This window comes from Artibeus jamaicensis, unplaced genomic scaffold (assembly GCF_021234435.1).
Source record: "Artibeus jamaicensis isolate MK-2021 breed Jamaican fruit bat unplaced genomic scaffold, CSHL_Jam_final contig_3109, whole genome shotgun sequence".
NCBI classification, from domain to species: Eukaryota; Metazoa; Chordata; class Mammalia; order Chiroptera; family Phyllostomidae; genus Artibeus; species Artibeus jamaicensis.
Genome location: NW_026521716.1, coordinates 1,873,105 through 1,887,968, shown reverse-complemented (window position 1 = coordinate 1,887,968; position 14,864 = coordinate 1,873,105). Strand labels below are relative to the sequence as shown.

At 63.5% G+C, this 14,864-nt stretch overlaps 1 protein-coding gene across 3 annotated transcripts in view; it reads left to right on the top strand.

Annotated features, from left to right (window-relative positions):
• The window catches only part of SHANK2 (SH3 and multiple ankyrin repeat domains 2), a 288,299-nt gene that overhangs the window by 259,451 nt on the left and 13,984 nt on the right, over window positions 1-14,864 (top strand). The window contains exons 17-21 of one of the 3 annotated variants that reach the window (XM_053662879.1): window positions 5,202-5,337; window positions 6,382-6,462; window positions 13,139-13,269; window positions 13,642-13,753; window positions 14,463-14,483. In XM_053662879.1, coding sequence (XP_053518854.1) covers window positions 5,202-5,337; window positions 6,382-6,462; window positions 13,139-13,269; window positions 13,642-13,753; window positions 14,463-14,483 — 481 coding nt within the window. The remainder of the gene's footprint in view (window positions 1-5,201; window positions 5,338-6,381; window positions 6,463-13,138; window positions 13,270-13,641; window positions 13,754-14,462; window positions 14,484-14,864) is intronic. The other 2 variants (XM_053662881.1, XM_053662880.1) reach the window with 2 other exon arrangements.

The following is a 14,864-nucleotide window of genomic DNA, read 5'->3' as shown; positions in this document are numbered from 1 at the left end:
TACTTCCCATGTTGGTCCGCCGTCCCCTTTTCTGCTGTATTCTTCGTTATTTGACCAGTTTTAGAACTCTGGGTAATTTATCGGCGTTTGGCTGCACCCTTTATCGTTCGTTCTCTGTCCAGTGGTGGCTCTGGGATTGGAGCGTAACCCTTAACCGCTCAGCCCACGCAGGACTCCGCTGCACCCTCCGCAGGACCGAGACTTGGCGGCAGGGTGCCCACCTTCGCTCGGCCATGCTCGTTGCAGGCCTCCCTCTGCTCACACTGTGAACCCCACAAACAACCTGACTCAGCCTCAGACAGACACACCTGTTTAGCGAGAAAGAAAAGGCGCTGCCCTCCTGGAACCACCGCCCGGCGCCCTCAGTCCGTCCCCTCCTCTCTCACTTCTCGTCCTGCCGCCGGCTGCGCACTCTCTTGGTTTTCACTTACCGTCCCCTTCGCCTCTGCTCTTTAAAGACACTTTCGCGGGGTGTAGCACTCCCGGTTACCTTCCCGTCACAGCTGGGAAATGCCGTCCCAGGCCCTTCCTGGCTCCGCGGTTGGGCACTCCGACGTCCGTCCCGACCCGATGGCTCCCTGCGGTCGGCCCCTCGGTCTCCTCCCCTCACGGGGCCGTGACCGTCTTCAGGCTGGACCGTCCCACTCGTCCTTGTCCTTAAGACGCGGCTCGCTTTTGAAAGTGTGTCCACCCTGGCCGTGTGGCTCAGTTGGGTGGAGCGTCTCCCGAAAACCAAAATGTCACAGGTTCAGCTCCCCATCAGGGCACATGCCGGGCTTGCAGGTTCGACCCCCAGGCGGAACCCGTGCGAGAGGCAACTGACGAAGTTTCCCTCCCCCTCCCTCCCTCTGCAGTCAGGCAGCATGTCCTCGGGTGAGGGTTCAAAACAGGAAAACTCGAGTCTTTCCTCTCTCTTCCTCGTGGGCCGAGTCTCATTTCTGAGCCTGAATGTTCACCTCCACTCTGCTCAGTCACGCCCGTTCCGCTAGGAAGACCATCCGGTGCACGTTTAACTGTCAGGGCTCCTACTTTTTAGATCTAAGGTTTCCACTCAGAATTTTTTACCTTTTTGCTGAGATCTCATATCTTTTGTGTATTATATTTTTATGTGCCTAATCGAGCATTGTTACAATCGCCCAGAATGCTGTGGACCTCGCGCTGTGGGCTCCAGATTCACCTCGTTTCCTGAGTGGGTTTGGATGCTTCGTCTTAGCCGGCACCGCCCCGGCCGCCTCGGAGGACCGCCCTGTGGTCTGCCGCCCGGCTGGCATTCCAGGGCGGGCCCTCTGGCCCCGCCTGCAGGCGCTCCGCGTGGGCCCTGTGCACCCGTGACACTTCAGACACGCCCCACCCCGAGATTTGGCGGCGGAAGGGCAGGGTGCTGCACACAGGACACCGAAGTCCTCCCCCCCTGGGCTCTCTCCTCCGGAACCATCCCCTCACTTTGGCAGCTGCGGCCACCCGGGCTCTGTCCTGTGGCGTCTTGGGGCAAACAGACTGCCCGAGCTCCAGAGGACCCGCACGGCGCCGCGCCCACGGCCCAGAGCTGCCCGCTGTCTGCTCCCAGCCCAAACCTGCCGTTTTTTTCCAACTCCCCAGCGCTTCCAGGGAACTGCGTGTGTTCGAGTTAAGGGGTGGCCGGGTACACTTTGACCCGACTTTATAGTTGTCGCCTCAGAAGGGTTAGGCCTGTGGGCTTACTTGACCTTGGAGTAATTTTAGGCAACCTCAAATTTTATACCCAGTCCAGCCACTGTTGGAGTGAGATAAAGCCATTTTCAAACTATGTCTGAGAAAGAAAAAAAACTCTCTCTCAAACGCCTTTTATTAGGAGAAGCTACTAGAGAAAGTCTTTTGCCAAAGATGAGGTGTTTGAAAAATAGATGCATGGAGCCGAGGACTGAGGAGAGCAGACTCGAGGGATCAGGGGGACCCCGGGGGCCACCGAGCCGCACCCTGCAGAGTGGACGTGGCCGCAGTAGGGCATGTCTTCAAGGAAAGAACACCACATTCAGTGTGTGTGAAGGTTCCGGAAAGAGGTCTACGTAATTGGGAAGTGTGTGGGTTCGCACTGGTTAAGTGCATCGCAAATTAAACCAATAAACAACAGGAAATTATCCCACTTCAGGGAAAGCAGAATGCGGATAAAAAGGCAACATGATTGTGGCCCACGCCATGTCGGGGACCTGTGAGTGGGGGTGTCCCCACGCAGTCGTGACACGAGTCCTGTATTCGATCTCACTGAAATGACCATGTAACTGCAACCGGCAAACAAAAGCCACGGGGAGTGGGGGGGGGGTGGGAGTTGAAGAAAGTTAGCTTAGTGGTTCTTGATGGTGCTGACTCTGACCTCCCGGAGGGCACCTCGAGGCTGTCTGGAAGCACTCGTGGCTGCCACGTTTGGGGGGCAGGGGATGTGGCTGCGTGTAGGGAAGAGCCCAGGCATGATGCTGAGCACCCTGCGATGCGTCCACGACAGAGTTCATTGTCCAAACTGCTGTAACTCCCCTGTCGGGAAGCCCGAGCTAGATGACTCTGGGTGTCGGCAGCTCACACCCAGAACGTGGAGACCGTGGGCCGTGGGAGGGGCGAGGGGGAGGAGCTTCTTGGTGTGGTTGGGAGCTTGCTTTGCGGAGCCCTGGCTCTCACACATGCAGGAGTTTGATGTTTTAAGTGAGAACTGAAGCAGAGGGAGAATCACTCGGAAGGCATGGGTGTGCAGGGGAGGGCCTGCCTTTCCGCTCTTCACAGAAGCTCCCTGAGCCGGGCTGGCCCCCGGCCCGGCCCCCGCCTCTGCTCCCCAGTCACCGCATGCGTGGAGGGACGGCGCGTGGGGTGCACCGCAGGTGCCCTTGCAGCGGACCGGACCCATGAGCGGTTTCTGTCCGCCGCAAGACCAGAGTCCCGGGAGCCTCGGTACTTGGCCCCGCCTCTACAGACGAGGGGGGGGATTGAGGCCCACAGCCTCCTGGTGGCGTGCGGTGCCTGCCGCGCAGGTCCGAGTTTTCTGAGGGATGCCGGCCCCCATGAACGATCAAGATGCCAACCTGCGCATCTCAGGAAACTGCGAGCGTTGGGGCTCACTGGCCTCGGGCATCCGGCACCACACAAGTGACCTTGAGCGTCTGTTTTAAGGACAGCAGCCGGCCACTGGTCCCCGAACCCCGCCTGCAGACTGGATTCGGTTAAAGCCTGGACAGTTGGAGCACGGGGGCTCCGCCCCCACCACTAACTAGAAGGAGAATGTCGCTGAGCATGCCCTTCCTGGCTCCTTCCGTCGGGGGTCTCGTGTATTCCAAGTGGCCGTGTCACCTGTGCCTCTGTGTGGCCATCGTGGGAGGGTGTTAACAGGCACCCTGCACACATCAGGTGGCATCTCCGCCTGCCCCCATCGCGGCAGGGTGCTCCCCAGCGCCCGGGAGCAGGCCCACGATACCCCACACAGCCCACAGCTCTGTGTGGGATGTTTCTTGCTTTGGGGGAAGGACTCCATCCCAAGCTTATTTACACTGCAAAGCAGGGTGTGAACTTAAGACAGGTGCAAGGGTGAGGAAGAGGAGCACGGGGCCCAAGGTCAGCAGGGGCTGTGTGGCAGGCCACTGCCCCCTCTGCAGGCCGAGGCCCAGGGTAGGGAGGCTGCTGGGGGCAGGGCTCCCCGCTATGTGTGTCCGGCCAGCAGGAACCTCTGGGCCTCATCGGACGTGAGGCCTACAGATGGAGGAAGGCTGGGGTGTGGCCCTTGCCCCTGGACCCCATCCTGCAGGGCGCCCCTCTTCCTTGGGGCTCCCTTGGCCCTCAGGAGAAAAGAGGCAGGATGGGAGCCCAGAAGCCTCGGGGACACCTGAATCCAGTGGCAGAAATGGGGCCCCATGAAAGCTAGCGTCTACTTGGGGAGTGCAGCGGCCACATATCCATGCCCAGTGAGGGCCCCTGCCTGTCCCATGGCCCCCACCTCTGCCAGGCACCTGCGCCCAGAGCTGCCTGGCTCAGACGCAGGGAGGGCTGCTGGTCCCTATGGTCCCTCGTCCCTCTGTGGGAGCTGTGACTCCATCCCAACCTCTCCCTCCTCTCTCTCCGCTCCACTGCCCAGCATCCAGGGCAGGGACGCTGCCCTGTCTGCTCTGCCCCCAACCTGAGACCCCCCACTGCGCGCGTCTCTCCTGAAATAGACCCTGTTCCACTGTCGTCAGTGTGAGCGGCTGGCCACCTAGTGCTCGTCGTGGGGGCCGGTGAGCCGTACGTGAGGTTGGTGACAGCTCCCAAGCCTTGTTCACTTTCGCCTGCGGCTACACTGCACTGGAGAGGCTTCCAAGGGACTTGCAGCAGGAGAAAGAGAGGGACGGGCCATCGCAGGGGCTGGCAGGGCTGCCACCGTGTGGCACCTGTCCCCTACACTGCGCCACGCCGGCACCCACCCTGGCAGCTGCAGGGACACGGGTGCTAGAGCCCACCTGGATGAGGGGTGGGGGGCAGGCCGGCGCCTGTGATCAGGAGAAGGCACAGCTGGGAGTCCCTGTGCCCACCACTCTACCCTGTCTGACCTTACCACCCAGGTGCAGTGACCGCTACGGTTCGAGTCTGGCCACCCGCCTGCTGGACACCCCTCAGGTCCAGCTCTGCTCCCACACCAGGCCTGCTCACCATGGTGGGGGTCCAGGGAGGCACCTGGCTCCGAAAGGGCCTGAGAACAGCCAGCGCCACTGCAGCCCACTGTGGGAGAGGCAGAGTGGGAGCCCCCAAGGTGCCCAGGCAGGGCCCGTGAGCAGGCCGGGGGGCCCATGCTGCTCTGCGACTTGCCCGTGCAGCTCCACGGGGGCAGGGGAGGAAGGTGGCTGTGTGCGCTGTGTGATGGGTGCCCCCTGAGCCCGTGCACAGCAATGACATGTGCATCTCCTCCTAACCACGGCAATGCCAAACGAGGCGTGGTGGCCCTGCACAGCTCACGCTGGTGGACAGGAACTCATTCCGGGCCTGCCCGGTGGGCACCTGCGCACACGCATCAGAAAAAGCCCTGCCAGCACGGGCTTCAGGGCCCTGCAAGGCCACGGGAAGCCCGCCCTCGCAGCTCCCTGGACACCCAGCCCCTGGGCGCCTGTGGTTCCCAAACCACTTGGGCTCAGGGCGTCTGCCTGCCTTTGCCCCTGTGGGTGTGGCCCCACCCTGGAGTTTCCCTCCTCACAGCTGCCCTCTCCTGCCCGCAGGTTAACAGTGAGAACGTGGTGAAGGTCGGTCACCGGCAGGTGGTGACCATGATCCGCCAGGGCGGGAACCACCTGGTCCTCAAGGTGGTCACGGTGACCAGGAGTCTCGACCCCGATGACACTGCCAGGAAGAAAGGTGGGCGCCCCTCGACACCCCACCCCTGTGCTCCTCCACCCATGGGAGGGGTGGGCCCTGTCGGGTGGTCCCCATCTCCTCCCTGGGAGGCCCAGACCCCCCACCCCAAGGTCAGGCAAAGGAGGGGAGGGAGCTTAGGAGATGATCCCGGAGCCCGCTGCCAGGGCAGAGGCGGCCTAGGACGAGGGCTGTGCTCAGGGGCCAGGGGCCTGTCCCACCCAACTGTCCATGACCCCACAGTAGGCAGAGCCTGCTGGCCCCCCACAGGGACGCGGGGTCACCCTCCTTCCAGAAAGAGGCCTACAGAGGGGAGCCGAAGGCAGGCCAGAGGCACCCCAGGTCTCCTTGGCAGGGACAGAGCTGGGCTAGCACACGGGGTCCTTCCAGTCCCCCTGTGTTTCCCAAGAGCAGGGTGCACCCACCCCACCGAGCCCCCCAGTCAGGACTCAGGAGAGAGAACAAGCAGCACGTCACGGGGAGCTGCCCAGAGGCAGCAGTGGACCATGGGCAGGGAGCCTGCAGCCCAGGAGAGAGGGGAGAGGGGAGCAGGCGGGGAGGGGGTGAAGCATACACGACAGGCCCACGTCTGTGCCCTGATGGGGGTGGACGGATAAAGGACACCGCCGCCCTGGGAAGGGCTTTCAGGTGACCTGGCAGGTGGCAGCCAAGGGCCCCACAGACTGCTGGAACCACCAGCGTCTCTGCCATCCCAGCTGGGCCCTCATAGACCAGGGGTAGGCTCAGTGCAGAGAGCTGGGGGCCTCCCGAGAGGGTCTGTGCCGGTGCATCTGTGCTCCACACGTGGTCCAACCTGTCAAGGCCCCTGTGATGCCCACAGACACCCCCAGCCCCGGGACCCCCCGAGGGCAGGGTGACTCTCCCCAGCCTGGGAGGAGTGGGTGGAGTAGCCCTCACTCAGCCTTTCAGGCAGAAAGTCAAAGGCTCCAGGCAGCCTTCCTCGTTGGTGGTTCCAGAAGCGGGGGGCGGGCGACCGGGGCAACCAGGATGGCTCTCAGGCCTGGTCTCTGCTGTCTGTCCCTCCAGCACCCCCGCCCCCGAAGCGCGCTCCGACCACAGCCCTCACACTGCGCTCCAAGTCCATGACCTCGGAGCTGGAAGAGCTTGGTGAGTCTCACGCGCTGCCCGCCCCAGCATGTGCCTCCGTGAAACCCCCACTGTGCATGTCCCTGGGCTTGCTGGCTGGCCTCTCCCAGGCACCTGCGGGCTGCGGGTGGGGTTATTGGCTCTGCCCCGTCCTCTTCATGGTTCATCTAACCCTGTTCTGTTTTGATTTCCGGGCCTCTCACTAGTGGATAAAGGTAAGCTGCCCCACAGTGTCTTCAAAACAGCTCCCCTGCTGGCTCAGGTGGCCCCCGAAGTGCCCAGAGGCCCTGTGTGGTGGCTCAGACCAGCAAGCTCCACCCTGGGGTCTGAGTCAGGTGGCAGTGGGCGTGGCCACGCTGATGGGCTACTCCCAGGGTGAGGGAAATACGGGCACCCTCAACTAGCAGAGCAGGGCTCCAGCCCTCAGAGCCCATCGTGCAGGCCAGCAAGGTGCACAGAGCAGTGTGTCCCTGGGTCCAGTGGGCCACAGTGGCCACTGAAGAGGGTGGTCCTGGAGCCAGCAGCAAGAGTCCCCAGAGGCGGGTTATGAGTTGTGCTGGGGAGTCACTGCGCAGCCTAGGGGCGCCTTCTCAAGGCGGGGAGGGCGGGCACCCGTGAGGACAAAAGCAAGCCCTGTGTGCTACACCCCCCGGCCCCTGCAAGGCCAGCTGGACAGGGACTTCAAGCGGCCGTCGCTCCCACCTGGCCGAAGTCTTCATGGGACAACATTGGTCCCTCTCCCCCCACCCCAGAATGTATGGGCAGTTCCTCCTGGCAGCTCCCCCAGGACGGGTCTCCCCTCACTCCTTCCACAGGGGGCACACACCATCCTCCCAGGCCCCGGCTGCAACCCCCACCAGTGCCCCTCATGGCCATGTCCCCAGTCTTCCAGGAAAGAGCACCCCTGCTGGGCGCCACCCACCCTCGTCCACACGGGACTCGCCGGGCTTTCCCCCTGGGGTAGTGCCCAGTGGGTCTGCCGTGAATGACTGCCTGCCCCTTCTAAAGGAGGCAGCCTGTGCCCACAAGCTCATGAGGGCCTGTGACGGGTGTGCCCCAAGAGGGACCACCAGTCGGCAGCCTGCCTTCCAAGGGCCTACGGCGGGGTTGGCTTAGACCGATGGGTGCTGCGAGGTCCCCGGAGCCCTCAACCGTCTCCCCGTGTGAGGCTTCGGGTGCCCCAAGTAGTCAGGAATCGCCCCAGCTTGCACGTACCCTGGGGTAGCTGGATGTCCATGGGCCAGTTGCCGGGAGGGGTGCCCCTGAGCAGGGGAGAAAGCCAGTGGCGCCGAGTCATCGGCAGGGCCCGGTGGCAGGTTCCTTGGGAAGTGCTCTCTAGGTGCCCAGCCCGCCCATGTCCGGGCCCCTGAGTTGCAGGCCGGCCAGTCGGGTGGGATGGGTCGGCGGGCACTGCCGCCCTGGGACTCATGCTCCCTTTCTGTTTGCAAGCCTCCGTCCGGAAGAAGAAGGGTAAGGGGACAGCTACTGTCTGTTTCCAACCCCTGCCCACACTCCCTGCGGAAGGAAACCCTCTGTGGCCGTTGGCGTGGTGTCTCAAGTGTGCCGTGGCCTCGTCATGTCTCTCCCTGTGCCAGCCCCTGCAGGGGTCCAGCTCCGGGACACGTCCCCTTTCAGTCTGTTCCGTCTGCTTCGCTTGTCCCGTCTGTGGCCCCATCATGGTCTGCATTCCCCCTCCCCGAGCTGTGTCCGCATCGTCATGGCTGAGGCCTGGGGACCCCCTCGGCCGTCAGGGCTGGGCCCGCTCCGTGGGTCAGAGTGCAGGCACACAGAGCCCTGGTCTGTGGATGGAGGGCTGGACCTGACCGCCGATCCCCTTTGCCGTGAGTGGGCAGCCTCCTTCTGACTCCAGGGAACCCCTTGCTCTTCACCAGGCCTGCTCTGCACCCACAGGAGGACTGTCCTGGAGCTGGGGGGCGGAGGGGGGGGCTGTAAGGCTGAGCTTCTCCCTGTCCCTCCCCAAGGCTGGCGTGGCTGGGAAGACATGAGCCCCACATGTGCCCCGACAGCAGGGGGCCCTATTCCCCCACTGTGGGCACAGATACCAAGGCACAGGGAAACCAGGGGAGGTGGGTCTTGGGCCCTGTGAGGCGGCACCTGGGGGCAGGGGTGTGGGTCCTGCACCGCCAAAGTGGGAGCTCCTCCTCCCCTGCAGGGTCTCCTGAGGTACCAGACCATCCCACCTGTCCAGGTGCGTCCCGAGGCTTCCGACCCCCAGGGGCTGCCCTGGAGGCTCCCAGTGGGTTTTCAGGGCCTGGCCAGTGTCAACCAGGTGATGGAGGCCCAGGGCACAGAAAGCTCCCTGGGCCTGATGTCTCTCTGAAGGCCCCTCAACCCACCACCCCACGCTGAAGGGTGCCCCACCGTGGGATCCCAGAAACCATCACCTGAACAGAACTGACCCAGAAAGCCCATTGCCAGACTTCAGGGGGAGCCTGTAGCCTGACCCCCAGGGCACACCAGCTCACCCTCCAGCCTTCGCCCCCGGGATCCCCTCTGTAACCAGACACCCAAACTGCAGTGGACAAGGACACAGGTCATGGGCCACAGGGCCTGCCTGGGCACAGGGCAGACTCCACAGGAGACAGGCAGTGGCTGAGGGCAGAGACCCACCTTCCTTTGGATGGCAGAGAAAACTGGGCACAGATTTGCTGTCAAATGCACCCTCCCTGGATTCCCTGACCCCATCTTGACCTGGAGGCGAGTTCATGGGCAAGAAGATGCCAAACGGCCCAGCAGCATGGACCATCCAGCCCCGGTGGGGACACGTGGTGAGCTCCAGTGCCCCCAGCCTGCAGTCGGTGCGCAGCACACTCTCCCGGCCGTCACACTGCCTCCCCGTCTCCCCGGAGGGTCGGCCGACGCCCAGAGGCCTCGTCATGCTGCAGAAAGGCCACGTGGAGGACAGAAGCAGGCCTTCACGGGTGTTCTGGTCTGACAGTGTCCCCCAGACCTGTGCCCACCTAGAACGTGTGAAGGGAACACTGTTGGCCAACAAGGACTTTGCAGGTTGGACCCTCAACAGTGGCGCTTGTCCTTACAAGAGAAAGCGAAGGACAGTCACACAAAGGAGGGACACACACAGGCCATAGGAAGATGGAGGCTGGTGGGGGACTCGGCCACAGCCCAGGACCGCTCACAGCCCCTGAAGCTGGGAGAGGCCAGAGGACCCTCCCCAGGAACCTCCGTGAAGGAGCCAACCTCACGGCAGTGGGTTCGGCGTCCGGCCCCCAGGCCGTGTGAGGAGCAGCTGGTGGGGCCGTGAGCCCTCCAGTAAGCAACACGTTGTCTGCGCGGTTCTGGGGAACCGAGGCGGCAGCCCGACAGCCTGCTCAGTGAGCTGGCAAGTGACCAGGACCCCTGAAGTTTGGTTTCCTCCCCTCTCCAACCCCCTCGTTTCGACCTCCAGTGTCCCCACTCTGGTCCCCGGACCTGTGCTCTCGGGCCCGAGAGTGAACAGGCCTCCGTGCCACCCCTAGTGCAGGCCTGGCCCTGGGAAGACGCTGGCTCCCACCTCCCCAGGAGGGGGGCCCGCAGGCGACGGAGGCCCTTCCCACTGGTGCAGCTGCTTGTAACGCCTGGTGCTGCCAACGGGAAGCCCGCTCCATACCCCTCACCCAGCCGGAGTCCGGCGCACTGAGCTCGGTTGCTGCCGCAGCAGGGCTCGAGACACATGGTGGACCTGGCGTGATGTCAGCCCGGGGGACAAGCCCAAGGGCTGGGGGACTCTGGCGACAGGAAGGCCACCCACCTGGCTTTGGCTCCCAGCAGTGTGTGACCCAAGCCTGCTGGACAAACCATCCACCTGCCCGAGAGGACGCCGGCCCCAAGCCGGGAAGCCTGAGACTGGAGGACAGCGGACGGCCCGTCCTCTGGGCGCAGGCTGCTCCTGGGCAGGCCCGAGCACTCGCCGCCTGGCCGCTTGTCGGGGGCGTGGGTCTAAGGTCTGTCTGCGGGGCTGCTTCCACTTTAAGGGAGTGAACCCACAGGCCCACCATTTCCTTAACAGCCTGGTGTTGCAAGAAACTGCCCCTGGGAGGTGGGGCTGAGCAGAGAGTCGGCCAGGTTGCCAGGCTCCTGTGGACACAGCTGGTGGGAGCCCGGCCAGGCCCTGAGGCAAAGCAACTGTCACTGTCCAGTCAGTGGGGCCCTGCCGTCACCCCCACAAACCGAACCTCCGGGCCTCAGGCGCTCCATGGGTACGCCAGGGTATGAACCAAAGACAAGGGCATCCACGTTCAAGGGTACCTGGCTCCAGGGACACACCTTCAGCTGCTCCCCACACCCAGTCCTTGCTTTTCCATCAGTGGGCATGGGAAGACCGTTCTGAGGGGAGCCCTAGGGCCGCGCTGTCCCCCAGGGCCCACACCCTGGTGGTGGCCACAGCTTGGGCCCACCCCACCTGCCCGGCATCTCCACCTACAGGACCTTCGTTGTCTCCAGATTGCTCTCCCTGCCACTGCGAGCCGCCCCTGCCCACGGTCAGGTTCCCCTGGTTAGGAGGAGAGGCGGACAAAGGCCGGTCCGTTAGCGCTTCCACCTGGGGTGGGGCCGAGTGATTACCCACGAAGCCTTGCCTCGCCTGGGTACTCCCAAGGCCCCAGGCGTGTTTTCGGGGTGCCCACCATGTTCCCTGGGGCCCCACAACGCAGTGTGCTGCCTGCTCATGGACCCTGGGTGAGCTGGGGATGGGCAAGCTGGCCCTTCTGCTGGGGGAGGTTTAACACCAGAGGCACAGGCTCCGCAGAGGCCCAGTGGGGAGTGAGCACCTGGCAGAGACCTGGCTGGCTCCACTCTGCGGCCGGATGTCTCCCGTGCCGGTCCCTCGCCCGGTGCTGGAGACCCGACTCCCCGTCCTGGTCAGAGAAACAGCCCGCACTCTGAAGCAAGACCGCCAGCCGCAGAGTAGGGCCCGGCTTCCAGATGTCCTGTTGGCTTACCAAGCAGGTGACCCAGGTGCCACCGAGCCACTGCTGTGAGGAGCCCTGGGCCTCGTGGCCCTGAGGGGTGTGACGCTGGCCACCTGGGCAGGCTAGGGGCAACAGGGAGAGACCTGTACAGACACCGATTAAACCCCAACCATGGCGGGAATCCCTCCTGGATCTGCAAGGAGGTTTCCTGGAGAAAGCAAATTACTGGCAGGGGAGAGCAGCATGTGTCCGGCTTGGTAGTGGGCACAATGGAAAGGACCTGGGAAGGGAGGCTGGCAGGCCTGGAGGGTGTGGGGGCAGGGCTGCAGGTGAGGCCTGGATGCTTGGCATGTGGGGAGGAGAGGGGGCTGGGGTTGTCCCCACCAGCCCCCCAGCCTGAGGGGCAACCATGAGGGGGAGGAAATGCCCCCCAAGGAGACGGCAAGGAGCTGACGGAGCTGTGGGCCCCAGAGCCTTGGGAAGAGCCAGGGAGGGGAGGAGGCAGAGCCCGGGGCCTGGGGCCTGCATCCTCCTTCCTCTCCTTTTAACGTCCCTTCAGAGTGCAAACAGCACTGGCAGGCCCAGGGCCCACAAGAGCAGGGCGGCAAATGCAGCCCTTGGGCCTTAGGTCACTGACCCCCTGGTCAGCTTGCAGCCTGAGGGCAGGCTGTGTTAGGGGTGAGCCGGTGGGTGGCTGTGGCGGGTGCCTGCCTGTTCCCCAGCTGGCACACTCCCTCCCCAAGTCCATCTGACCGGGTCCTCTGGTCTGGGAATTCTGTGGGGTTCATCCAGAGGGTTACAAGTGGCTGTCAGGAAACAACCCAGCGTCTCTCACAGCCGGGGGTCCAGGACTCACTGGCCCGAGCTTTGCAGGGGTCACCAGATTCCAGGGTTGGTCAGGGCTGCCTTGGAAAATTCTCAGGCTTGAGGACAGAGTGGCCTGGCGGGGAGGGGAGTGAGTGCTGGACCTTGAGAGGTCCTGACGGCCCTTCACGCTAGGCCCCAGCTCCCCAGCTCCCACTAACCAGGCAGCACCTGGCGGGAAGGGTGCCTGCAGAATGGGAGGCAGCAGTCTGGGAGAGCTGTGCTCAGCGGGTCTGCCCCAGGCTGCTGTGTGTGAAGGGCCCTGATCACACTCCGGTGCCTGGACCCCAATGAGCAACTGCTCCAGTGAGGGCCCGAGGGTAGCTGTAGGGTGCGTTTCAGTTTTCAAACAAATTCAGTGTTTTCTAAGGATCACTAATAACTAATCCTTGGTTTTGTTTGTCACAAGCAAATGAGAATACTCTACTCCTGGGGAGAAATGGGGGCCTCCCCACTACACAGGCTCAGACCTTGGACGAGGTCCTGAGCTGGCCACTGGCTTCCTGTCACCCACACTGAGCAGATGGCCTCCAGCTATGGGTGTTGGGTCCTTAGGTCCTGGCCACTGGGTTTGGTCACAAAGGAACCACACTTCTGAGCCCTGGCTCAGCTGACACTGTCAGCAATGACCCCAGGAACAAGAAAGAAGGGACGGCACGGCCTTCAGGGGGGCTCAGGCCTTGCTGGCTGAGGGTCTCCTGCCAGCATGGCACAGGGCACGCTTGCAGCAGAGGCTCTGCACATTCCGCATGGCCCGTCGGGCCCCTGCTTGCACGGGCCTGGAGGTGGAGCAGTTCAGTTCCACCACGAGGCACTGGGTCCCTTTGCTGAGCCCACTCCCCCCGATGAGGTTTTGGGGGCTCTAGTCACTGACACCTCTGCCGATCGTCATGTTTGCGCTGCAGATAAACCGGATGAGATCGTCCCCGCCGCCAAGCCATCCCGAGCTGCAGAGAACGTGGCTGCAGAGTCCCGGGTGGCCACCATCAAGCAGCGGCCCACCAGCCGGTGCTTCCCATCCGTCTCTGACATGAATGTGAGTGGCCCTTCTGGGAACCGGGGAGTGGGCAGGCCTCCGGGGAGCTGGCGCCACGGGCACGGCTCCCACAGTGGTGGGGCTCAGTGAGCAGGGTAACGGCCATCCTTAGTTTCCGATCCCGCTCCCCACACTGCCCAGACATGAAGCCCAAACCTGAACCCTGCACGAGGAGGACACACTGTCCTCTGGGGCCGGGAGCACTAGCCAGTGGTTGGGCCTCAGCTGGACACTTAGATGAACCCAAAGGCAGCCTGGGAAGCCACGTGACAAGCACCCACAGCCCAGGGCTCCCGTGTCGCCCCCTGGGCCCGGGTGCTGTGGGGGGCCAGCCGAGCCAGGCATATCTCACCAGGGCCCTGTGGTTTGCAGTCTGCATACGAACGCCAGGGGATCGCCGTGATGACGCCCACCGTTCCCGGGAGCCCAAAAGGCCCATTTCTGGGCCTCCCCCGAGGTACGATGCGAAGGCAGAAATCCATAGGTAAGCAGCACGGCCACACCTGCAGAGGCTGCCCGCGCTCCCAGAGCCCCCGCAGTGCCCTAGTGCCCCCGCCCGCCCACTGGTCAGACACCCGGGCTCACCCGCGGGACACAAATCCACAGTGGCTGCTATCACACCACCAGGGGACACGCCCCACGGCAGGAGGGAGGTGGTGGGCTGGTGGGGTGGGCCCTGGGTCCCTGCCTTGCGGGCCACGGCCACGCTCTGCAGGCGAGCTCAGCGGACGCACGTCTGAGGGTGGCTGCGCCAGGCTCGTGACTTCCAATAAAACTGTCCTGTGTGTTGTGGACGACTCCTTCCCGCGCTTGCTCCTGTCACGCTGGCTCCTACCGACTGTTGCAGGCAGGGTGACCGTGACCCTCAGCCCCTCTGTGAGGCAGCCCAGCACTGTCCCTGCCACATAACTCCGAGAGAGGCCCAGGCCGCTGCCGACGCCAGTGCGCCCTGCCGTGCGGGGAGCCGAGTGCGGGCACCCAGCTGTGCGTGGGGACGTGCCCCCCGGCCGTGCTGACGGAGACACAGCACCTGTGTCCCTAGATTGAGGCAGGAACTGACACCGGCGATCGCAGAGGCGGCGTCTGCTCCCCTGAAGCGCACCATCCCGGTGGCGGGGGACGCACAGAGTAGCACAGGCGCGAGGTACCCCTGGCTCTGTGCTGGTTAATAACAGTTGATTTCCTCCTGCCAGACAGCAGAATCTTTCTATCAGGTCAGTGCACCCCCCGGTCTGGCCCCTGTCATTTGAATGTACCCGGGTAACTCCATAAGGTGTGTTCTTAAATTGTTACTCCTTGGGCACGCGACTGGCAGGCCAGCTCATGCAGACGATGGTCAGTGACGGCCTTTAGCAGCCCGTCTTTGCGGCGCCGAGCGCCCTCCCCCAAGGAGTGTGGAATTTGGAATGCCCTTATCGAGCAGACACCTCCGCTGGAATGAGCTACTGTAGTTTGCTGTAGGAGTTCTGCTCTTTGTTTTTGAAGTGACTCATTCTGCCCCCTCCTCGGAAAACCTGCATGTCCCCGCCCTGACATGTGTGCCTCTTGTCTGTCGGCGTCCACGTCTGTGTGTGACTTCCTGCTGCCCAGAGTGC